We start from the raw sequence: 11253 nt of genomic DNA, 5'->3' as shown, positions 1-11253 counted from the left end.
GACTCTCCGCTCTAATGAGTGATACAAAGAGAGTGGTCAATACAAGGCATGAAAAGAAAATGAGATAAAAATTGGACAAATCCCATTAGTCAAGAGCAAGAATAATCCAACCTAATCACAAAAATTATGTATCCAAGACTTACAATAGAATAGTCACTTATGTATAGAAATAACTTCAGTGTACTAATCTGGAACATAATTGTGGTATAATGAAATATATAATGTTTTCGCAACTGCAGTTCTACATAAGCATGTGTATATTTTTTTAGGACTGTCAGTCTGTGCTACTGAGGCGGAAATGGTTTTGTAAAAAGTTTTATTAAACCAACAAAGAGCGCAGGACACGTGTTCCCATCATAGACAAACCAACAAACAAACAAAAAGCTATCCGAATGGATCAGAGCAGGTCGACCCTACGATGATCCCAAATCTGCAATTAGCCACAACCTTGACCAGCATTAGCATGCTTCCAAGCGGCAGCCACTTGGTACAGACTAACGGCCAATTGTCTGATTGCTGAATGAACTTACGGTATTTGTTTGGACTCACAAGTGTTAAGAGCAAAGAGCTCCTAATTTTACCATAGACAAACAGCATTAACAGCTGAGATCAGATAAGCTGGACATGAGCAAAACTGGTCTCAGCAGTCATGAGGCACTCTTTCACTCACTCTCACACAGGTATGTGGTAGAGAGCAACCAGCCTGACCAGAGCTAACTCTGGTAACTGTGTGTGTGCAGACGCTTGCACATGCACATTTACTTACATACATACACATACATACATACATACATACATACAGTCTTGAAGGAAAATGACCAAGAAAGGTAAATTTAACATTAAAATAAGACAAAACATACATGCTCAAATTTCCATTCACAGCACCCGCACTGAAAGTTAAGAATACGATTCCAAAAAAAGTCACTCCATGTTTGCTTCAACTGAAAAATAAAGCCCATTTCTGATTGGTGGGTTTGGCCTGTAAGAAAGCAGAGGGCAGGGGATAGGGGCCGTGTTCAAGACATCACAATCAGGGGCGGAGCCTGAGGTTGGGACAGATGGCACAGACATCGCATAGAGTCCTTTCAGTCCCAGCAAGAGAAGAGAAGGAAAAGAGGAGGGGAGAAAAAAAAAAAAAAAAAAAAGAAGTGTTGACACATTCCCTCCATTTATCCACCCCTCCATCACATCTATGAGGGAGAGAATTTTTTGGCTTGTGCTCGGACTCTCTTCTCATACTCCACTCTGTTCTGACTGGAAACACACAAAAAATAACCCAGCACATTAAGAAAACTCCAATTTTACAGTATAGAAAAGTATTGCGAGTGCATGGCTGTATAAGCTTGTGTGTCTCACCAGTATATGGTATAAGCCTCTGCCTGGGCTGGGTCCTGAATATTAGGTTCGTTCAAAAGCTCCTGGATCCCCAACAAAATCTACAGAAAGGACAAACAAAATCAAATCCATTACAAAGGCTGACTAAAAGGCTCAATGATCAATTCACATATATTGCTTAGACTGGATTATATTTTGGTGTTTGGATGGTTCACATTCATTAACATAGGTGGCCTGTATGCATCTGTATATAGATGAATCTTTCCCTGGAAGATGCATGCACACATCCATACGTTTATATGTGAGTCAACTCTGTCATAACTTTTCCTCTCTTACATTGTTGTTTGACTGCACTGTTAATGACGGCAGTACTGAGTGCACGATTACAGGCAAAAAAAAAAAGCACCAAAATCTGACTGTTCATTTTCACATCACCCCATGAATCAGATACACATCCGATCTAAAATAGGGCCTCAATGATTAGTCGGTGTAATCGACATCTAACTCTAAATCTAACTATAAAAAATTGTTGACGCAGAATTTAATTGTCGACGCATCATTAATGTGTGACGAGAACAGAGGGACTGCGCCCATGAGAGAAAAAAAGGGTGAGAGAGGAAGACACAACACACACACACGCACGCACGCGCACGCATGCACACAGAGTTAGAAAGTGGCTTCTCCTCATGCTCAGTTGACCAATAAGGTTTCAGTGTGGGTGGGACTTGCCACATGTGAGAGAGCAGGAGAGAGAGCAGTAGAGACGCACATACAGTGTAATAGCAGCGCTGTGTCTATTGAACAATCAAACACATTTTACTCCACACAATACTCTACAGTCAATTTTTGCTAGTTCTAATGTTAGCTGGCTAAGTGTTAGTGAAATACTGTAATCTGTCCACTCCAATAAAATTAAGTTATATGTTATTGTAACTACAGACCTACTATAAAAAACAGAAGTATCCTAGATTCTCCCGAAAATAACATCAGCCTGTGTAAATGTTTCCTATAATACACCCTGTAATTTTTAGTTTAATATAGGTACGTCAAACAAATGTGAAATGTATTGCAAAATTGGTCTTAATCTAGAACCACAAGTGTAACTGATCTGAAAGATTGTATTTGTCCACATAGCAGTGAAAAGATCTGACAAATTAGATTGCAGTCACAACTTGGTAATGTAAACACAGCCAAAGCAAGCCTAAACTGCAGAATTCCAATGAGTAACTACTTTTAATGTTTCTGCATCGAAACAGAAAGATATGAATTTTTCTTCCATGTTTTCCGCACTAAAATGCGCACTTTAAAATAATTAAATTGTCCCAAAAATCATCAGTGCACCTTAATATCTGGTGCGTCTTATGTATGAATTCTACCAGTCAGGTTGTAAGGAGCAGTAAAGCCACTCTGCTGAAGTACAGCATTATACAGCAGGGGAGTATTATCGGCCTGTAGCTTGCCGCTAACCCTGGCTATCACTGCTGGAGTAGTATTACAGGGTTCCCGCAGGTCCTTAAAAAGTCTTAAATTAAAATCCTGGTAATTAAGGTCTTAAAATGTCTTAAATTTACTGTAAATCTGCTGTATGTATTACATTTTCAGACGGTGCTTTAATGCCGGTGGGAAAACACAGTGGCTCACCGTGAACATCTAATCCGGGGAAAGAAATAACGCTAGTGGAGAGCTAGCTACTAATGTTAGCGGTGAGCTATCTACGTTACCAAGGAGAGAACTAAGGTTAGCGAGAGCTAGCAATCATTTCCGGCAAGTTAGTTAAGCTAGTTAGCGGTGAGGTAGCTAAACATACTGACCTTACCGGCAAATTAGCTAAGCTACCAGAAAGAGAACTAATGTTAGGGGAGAGCTAGCTAACATACTGACCTTACCGGCGAGTTAGCTAAGCTATCGGGAAGAGAACTAATGTTTGGGGTAAGCTAGCTAACTTTAGCGGCGGGCTAGGTAACATACGAACGTTAGCGGTGAGGTAGCTAACTGGAAATTCTTGACTAAGACTATAATAAATAAATAATTTTAGACTGCATTTTACAGCTGCGATTCTCAAACGTCTTAGTTGGAGACCCATTTGTGCATGGTAAGTGCCACTGTGGCCTCCCACCCTACCTGGGGTACAAACCAAAATCTGCATGCTTTATTATTAGTTTGTTATGTTATCAGGCACCACTTTTAAAGATGTAGCCAAATCAGATAATGATAAATGGACATTGATAATTGTGTATAGAGAAGATACGAAATGTTTTTCAGTATTATCATCATCATCATCATCAGTAGTAGTAGTAGTAGCAGCAGCAATGGTGGTAGTGGTAGTATTAGTATTATAAACATTATCACTGCAATTTAATTGATAATTTACTCTTTCTTTCCATATGTGCAGGAAGCTACAAAAGAGATCATGCTAATTACATGTTATGTATAAATAAATAATTTTTTTTTATTTATTTATTTATTTTATTATTATGACTTCATTTTGGGTCTTAAATTATACTTATCGAGGTATTAAAAAGCATTACATTTTACTTTTAAAATGGTGCAGGAATCCTGCATTAGCATTACCCACGCTAGACATTTCCCCATTCAGAGGGGAGTATTATCGCCCTGTAACCAGCTGCCAACCACAGCTAGCGCTGCTAGAGTAGCATTAGCATTACCCGCCAACCACGCTCGCCATTTCCACATTCCGAGGGGAGGCGATTTAGGCTAGCACTGCTGGAGCGATTAGCTGCTAATGCTAATGCTCCAGCCTAGTGCTGGAGAAATTTGTAAATGTAAGCTTAAAAATAAACGTAGTACATAAACGGAAATACAGTTTTCAGGAGAGAAATTTGTGTAGATTTACACCCAGTGCTCGCTTGACTTTGAAATAGTCTTTTTTTTTTTTACTACAGTTTTGTTAGCTTACCTTTACTTAACTTATTTAGCTACTCCCACCACCATCCCCAGCAGAAATGAAGTTAGCAGTTAGAAATGGTGAGAATTAGAACAGAGTTCATACAGGCTTTATTTAAACAGTAAACACAGTGCTGTGGAGTTCAGAATATAAACAATAAAAATGTTAAAAGTTAGCTAAACTGAAGTTACTTTGGCTGGAAACTAAATGCTTGATTTCTTCATCTAAGAGTACATTTGGCCAGTGAGACAAAAAAGTATGAACACTTTTGTTCATATAAGGAAGTGTGTCTCTTATTTATTGGGTAAAATATTGATTACCACTAGTGTCTAATGTGCCCCAATGCGATAGGTGTCAATCTTAATAAATGCACGGCCATGAACTTATTATTAGAGTTATTAGTCTTAGTGATGTACAGGTGCTGGTCAACGAATTAGAATAATTTGAAATAGTGCAATCATGAAATTCTTTGAATGCATTTTTTGTGCAGAAAGCAAATCAGGTGTTCACCGCACCTGTCCTACTCGTTAGACTAATCACAGAACTCGTTACCTGGAAAAAAATTTGCTCAGCTGAGCTTTCCAAAAGGCCCATTTAGGCCATTTAACTGTGACACTGTTGTTTTATTGAATTAGAATAATGGAGAAACCGTTTCATTGAATTAGAATAATTTTTATTATAATTACAATCATCACTTTCTCAGTATTTTGTGGCTGCCCCCTTGGCTTGTATGACTGCCTGAAGTCTCCGCGGCATTGATTTGACCAGCTTTCCACACTCACAGCTTCCCAGGCAGTGGCGATGTTCTGCTTCAGTTGGTCCAGCGTAGTAGGCTTTCTGTCGCAAATTTTCCGCTTGACGATGGCCCAAAGGTTTTCAATGACATTGAGGTCAGGCGAGTTGGCCGGCCATGCCAAAACTTCAAGCTGTGTTTTAGTGAACCAATCTTTGGTCGACTTTGCCGCATGAGCCGGTGCAAGATCCTGTTGAAATATGAAGTCTTCTTCGCCGAACTGTTCCTCAACAGTCGGAATCAGGAACGTTTCCAGAACATCTTGATATACGGCAGCATTGACAGTCATCTTGAGGAAGCAGAGTTTCCCTACACCTCGAGCGGACATGCATCCCCAGACCATAACGCTCTGGGGAAACTTGACGGATCTTTTCACGCACTCGTGGTTGTAGGTTTCGCCACCACGACGCCAGACACGAGGACCTTGGTCACCGAAGGAGATGCAGAAGCGTGATTCGTCACTGAAGACCACTTTCTGCCAGTCTTCAGCAGTCCACTCGCCGTGTTCTTTGGCCCACTTCAGCCGTTTCTCCATTTGTTTCTTGTTCAGCATCAGTTTTACTGCTGGAACGCGAGATTTGAAGCCGAGTTCGCACAGACGACGGTAAGTGGTTGATCTGGAGACGTCAGCGCCGGTCTGCTTGTTCCACAAGTCGGTGAGCTCGGAAGTGGACTTGAACCGGTTGCTGACTGCGATCTTTCTCAGCTGCTTGTTGTCGCGAGCAGAAGTTTTTCGGACGCCGGAACAGTTGGTGCGCTTGCTGCAGTTTTTCTTGAGAGCTTTGCAGACGGAAGACTGGCTGATGCCGAGCTGCTCAGCAATTTTAGTTTGGGTCAAGCCTTGTTGGCGAAGGGCTTGAATTTGAGCCACTATTCCGGTTGAGAGGTCGCGCTGCTTACCCATGATTGATTTTACAACTTAGAAATTCTACTCAACCCTGACTTTATACTGCACAGTGAACACTCTTCACAGAAAACAAAAATTCGAGCATTTATTCTAATTCAATGAAACGGTTTCTCCATTATTCTAATTCAATAAAACAACAGTGTCACAGTTAAATGGCCTAAATGGGCCTTTTGGAAAGCTCAACTGAGCAAATTTTTTTCCAGGTAACGAGTTCTGTGATTAGTCTAACGAGTAGGACAGGTGCGGTGAACACCTGATTTGCTTTCTGCACAAAAAATGCATTCAAAGAATTTCATGATTGCACTATTTCAAATTATTCTAATTCGTTGACCAGCACCTGTAATTAGACCCAAATAGTCCAACATATAAATAAAGAAAAAAGCAACATTTGTAATACTTGTGTGTCACAATTATTGCACAGGTCCTGATATATTTTGGAGAAGCGGCTTGGTGGTAAAAGAATGCAGCACACTGATCCAACACTGGCAGAACTGACAACGTCTCAGAAGCTAAGATGCACAACACAAAGACGATGTTTATGCCTTTTTTATTGATTTATACCCTATATTTGTTATTTACAAGAAATCCAAATGTGAAAGTAATGTAATTAAATTTATTTTTTTTTATTGTGGTATTTATTTATTTATTGTGTTTTATTTATTTGTATTTGCAATTTGGAAATGTTGTGAATTAAAAAATATAACTTATCTAAAAAAGGAAACCAATTGGTCATTCATTATTGAGTAAAATTCCTTTTTAATTGCTCTTTAACAAAAAAAATGTTTTATCCGATTACTCGATTAATCGAATAGATTTTTCAGTAGAGTACCCGATTACAAAAAGAATCGATAGCTGCAGCCCTAGTGAACTGTCAAAAAATCCGATCTGAGCAAAAAAAACGGACTTGAGCAATGTGGCTTGTAATGTGAACGTAGCCTAAGAATACTGGTTGCTAAAACAAAACTGACTGGCCTGCTTTTGGTTGAGACAGACAACACTGATACGTAATGTTGCTTGCAAACATTTGCAAAAAATCTGAAGTCACACAATAATTTATTTTTGTATACTAAAAAATATTTAAATAATTTAGCTGTTATCCGAAAACAAAAAACACCTGTTCCCTACACTGAGTATAAATGTACACTAGTAAGTAATTTAAATATCATTTAAAAGTTACTTTTTCAGTCATTTAGTTTAGAATGTAAAATCATATAGATGTATTACACACAGAGTGATCTATTTTAAGCATTTACTTATTTTATTATTGATCACGCTTACAGCCAATGAAAACCCAAAAACCCAATGTCTGTGAAAAATTGGCTAATATGTGATCAATTATAATCTTATAATTGATCAACTGGATCAATCTTTAAATTTATGAAGTGCTGTAGGATTTCCAGGAAAGCACTGCACTGACTTTAGACTTAATAAAACACAGTGGACCAACACCAGCAGATGACATGTCTCTCTAAACCATCACTGATTGTGGAAACTTAACACTAGACCTCAAGCAGCTTGGATTGTGTGTCTCCAAATGTATCCTTCAAATGAAATGTAAAATTTACTGATGGTCAGTGATGGTCTGGAGAACCATGTCATCTGCTGGTGTTGGTCTACTGTGTTATATCAAGTCCAAAGTCAGTGCAGTGTTTTCCTCTTCCCTCTGTTGACAACTTTTATGGAGATGCGGATTTCATTTTTCAGCAGGACTCGGCACACTGCCACACTGCCGAAAGTATGAATTGCTCTTATATAATATTCTAATTTTTTGAGACACCAATTTTTTTGTTTTCATTGGCTGTAAGCCATAATCAACAATAAAATAAATAAAGGCTTAAAATAGATCACTCTGTTTGTATTATATTTATATAATAGAGTTTCACATTTTGAACTGAATTACTGAAATAAAGTAACTTTTCAATAATATTATTTTTTTTTGCAATGCACTAATACATTGTAACTGTACAGCATTAGATACTGATGCCAGCTGTTATGTAAAAATCTATTGTTTGCATATTTATAATGTCGTTTTTGAAAACTACCAGGAGTTCATGTATGGGATCGGATGTAAAAGATTTACATAATTCTGCAGAAATTGTCCATGTTACCTGTTTGATCGTGATAGCAGGTCTCCAGTCTTTGTCCTCCTCTAGGATAGAGAGGCAGACTGTTCCTGATGGGTACACATTAGGATGAAACAGTGGAGGTTCAAATTTACCTGAAGAGATAAAGAGAAGGGAGCCAGAATTACCAGCCACTACTTATTTGTAAACCTACTACTTTTATGGTGTGATTTCAGGACTCACAATATATTATTATTAAAATGACAGCAAATTAAGCATCCTCTCAAAATACAAATGCCGAGCTCCAACTTGCTTAGATGTTTCTAAATGTTTTTGTATAAAAACAGATGTGTTCCAAAGTCTATAAAGTGTGCACAGTAGGACCGTTTTAAGACTCCTTTTATAAGCCTACTGGTCACACATAAGGACCAGTCTTTGTGGAGATACCACATGTGCCACATGGTGACGTCGGGTGTGACATTTATATGCCTTTTTAATTCCTTAAGAGAAATAAAGTATAATTAAAAAAAAAAACAACAATTTAAACTAAACTCTTCCCCCGAAACTTCATTTCACACAATCTTTGTCTCATGGTGCTGTTCTGTGCATGTGTATATTGAAAAACTTACATTTTGGGGGTGATGAGGGGTAGTCATCTTTAAAGAGCATCCTTAGCTTAAAAAGACCTCCTTCCCAGGGAGTCTATGAATGAGATAAAACCATATTAAAACCAACAGAGAAACACCTTTACAGGGCAATCTTTTTTGCACTTAAAACAAGATTAGTAAACAAATGATTCTTACCCCTTTCTTTCCTGGAATGGCACACTCCCAATTCATCAGATTCATTGTTCCATCAGGATTCTTGGTTGGTACAGCAACAAAGCCCTACAAGAAAACAGTACAATAAGGTTCTATAAACTTCTATACACTGAGAGCATTACAAATCGCTTTAAAGATTGATTTCTGGCAAAAATCCGGTATAATTTTTTATATTTTTTATATTGCAGAACAAAATATCACAGTTTTTTCCAATACCCTGCTGCCCTATAATTCACAGTCAGTGAAAACTATGCTATATTGCTCCATTGCTGCATCAATTGGCTATTGATTCACAAACACATCTCAATGTAAACACAACAATTAACCTTTAATATTTCATCATGAGAATTGCCTAAGACAGAGACATTCAGATATAAATACTCACAAAGGGGTGGTCTTTCCTCCAAGCTTTACGCTCTTGTGCAAGTCGACTGAGAGCAATGCCAGACATGACCACTGATCCTACAGGGGAGATACAGCAAAATGAAAACCATACATCTTTTACCGTTTCTTTTTTTACGCCCAAAACTGCTTTTTAATTTATTTTCACTAAAGGGAAAATGTAACTAATTTTATATTGATACAAACTATTATTTCACACAGTAATATAAAATAATAAAGACCAGGTGTATTGATAGCTACCACAAATTAATGTATAGGTGATAAGAATTGTAAAACCTGTAATCATGATAAATCAAAACACCTCAATACAATTGGTTTATCTATATATTGCAATACGATTAATACTCTTGTATCGAGGTTCCCTACACGTACACAAGTTCAAAAAGAACTAACCAGAAGGGATGGAAACATGTACCATGATTAGGGAGAGATGTAATGATGAGGCTTTTTTGGAAAGTACAGCTGGGTTCTAGTAACATCACATGTAGGCTAGTTATCTACAAACTCCCTCATAGCCCAATGCCCACTGCCCACCTGGACCCATCTAGTTTGTCCCCTTTTCATCCCTGTGAGCTTCATATTAGCATGTTGGCTGGGTGTCGACAGTATTACAAATCATAATACTGATCAGTGTAACATTTATCAGGTAAAAAAGGAAACTGGGTGTAAAACTTTATTTCATTCGTTTGGTATAGCTAAGAATATATGTTGCACTGTACGTGTCTATATGTTGTATTGTACATGTAATGTATCAAAAACGTAAATAAAAATGAATTACGTTTTTCCTGAACACTGTAATCGAAGGGGATAGAAAGATAAAAGCAGAAAACTGGGGGAAAAATAAATATCACACATTGAGTTTCATTGACTTACAAATTTAGTCTCAAATTAGGCCTGCGCCATATTGTAAAAAAAATATTATTACAAATAAAAGTGTGGACACCCAGACAATATGCTAAAGTGAGGCTCACAGGGATGGAAAGTAGGCAGGCTAGATGTGAAATTAACTTACTGCAGAAATTAGTTAGCTTGTATTAGGTAGGTAACCTATCTACCGTTCGCTGTAACTCGTAACGGAGGTTGTTGTTAAAATTGAAACGACCCATCCGCAGTTTGTGTCGTTGGGTGAGTGAACAACTGTACTGATAGATAATATAACTGTAGGTTCGTTTACTGCGGATGGATCGTTTTAATTTTAACAACAACCTCAGTTACGACTTACCGGTAACGCTAGCTAGGTTACCTAGTTACACTACGTTACCTCACTCACTTCAGAATCAAACTTCTGAACGATACCTAAACACCCAAACACTAACAGCGCGTGCGGGACTCAGTCTGAAGTGTTCTCTACAGTAGAGAAGCCTGGCGCCACATTCACGCTTTTCAATCAGGTGAAGTTTGTTAGATACCGGTAGCTACTAACTGTAACGCCGGGCCGCTTCACCGAACGCTGTTACGTTACGTTCAAACGAGGATGAAACGCCGCGCGGGACAAAGACCCGAGACCTGGCACGAGCGAACGCGCGCTCACATAAACACCAATACACACACACACAGAGAAAAGAGAGAGAGAGAGAAAGAAGAAAGAAAGAGAGAGAGAGAGAGAGAGAGAGAGAGAGAGAGAGAGAGAGAGAGAGAGAGAGAGGGGGGGGGGGGCGAGCACTAACCTTTTAAAATAAAAACAAAAACATTAATAATAATAATACTAACTAATACTACAGTAGAACGAATGCTCGTCTGCACGCGCCGCTCTTTCATTAAACAGCACAGAAGTCCGAAAGCGCGCGCTCGCGAGCCGCGAACAAGCTTACCGCTGCGTGACTCTTCTTTTCGGACTCTTCGGCTAAAACCGCGCCAGACTTGGGCCAAAGTGTAGAAAAAATAAAAAAATAAACCCGGTCAAGTTTTTCCCTCTCGAACAGGCATCCGTTCTGAACCGGACTAAATAGGACCACTGGTCTTAGTGCCAGCGAGCCTCTGGAGAGGAGAATACCCACCTCTGAGACTTTTCTGGAGCCGTAAAACCA

At 38.7% G+C, this 11253-nt stretch overlaps 1 protein-coding gene across 2 annotated transcripts; it reads right to left on the bottom strand.

Moving 5' to 3' along the window:
• Positions 1-299: 299 nt before the first annotated feature.
• ube2ib (ubiquitin-conjugating enzyme E2Ib) lies at positions 300-11196 on the bottom strand. Of its 2 annotated transcripts, none has more exons than XM_022674067.2 (7): positions 11038-11196; positions 9210-9286; positions 8807-8890; positions 8633-8705; positions 8049-8158; positions 1357-1436; positions 300-1254 (listed from the first exon to the last, which is right to left on the bottom strand). In XM_022674067.2, the coding sequence occupies exons 2-7, from the start codon at positions 9273-9275 to the stop codon at positions 1191-1193; spliced, it is 477 nt and encodes a 158-aa protein (XP_022529788.1). In that variant the 5' UTR covers positions 9276-9286; positions 11038-11196; the 3' UTR covers positions 300-1190. The 2 variants fall into 2 exon arrangements, with proteins under 2 accessions (XP_022529788.1, XP_022529789.1); XM_022674068.2 differs by lacking the exon at positions 11038-11196 and adding an exon at positions 10497-10674.
• Positions 11197-11253: the final 57 nt, after the last annotated feature.

The sequence above is a fragment of the Astyanax mexicanus genome, chromosome 6 (assembly GCF_023375975.1).
Source record: "Astyanax mexicanus isolate ESR-SI-001 chromosome 6, AstMex3_surface, whole genome shotgun sequence".
NCBI lineage: Eukaryota > Metazoa > Chordata > Actinopteri > Characiformes > Acestrorhamphidae > Astyanax > Astyanax mexicanus.
The sequence above is the reverse complement of the archived record's forward strand: the minus strand, read 5'-3'. Positions and strand labels throughout refer to the sequence as shown.

What these genes read in the sequence shown, in the direction of transcription:
- ube2ib (XM_022674067.2), bottom strand. Translation starts at nt 9,275, where the DNA reads ATGTCTGGCATTGCTCTCAGTCGACTTGCACAAGAGCGTAAAGCTTGG. An exon ending in CCATTCCAGGAAAGAAAGGG is followed by an intron (nt 8,706 to 8,806) that starts GTAAGAATCATT and finishes TCTCATTCATAG; the next exon opens with ACTCCCTGGGAAGGAGGTCT. An exon ending in GAGGCTTATACCATATACTG is followed by an intron (nt 1,255 to 1,356) that starts GTGAGACACACA and finishes GTGTGTTTCCAG; the next exon opens with TCAGAACAGAGTGGAGTATG.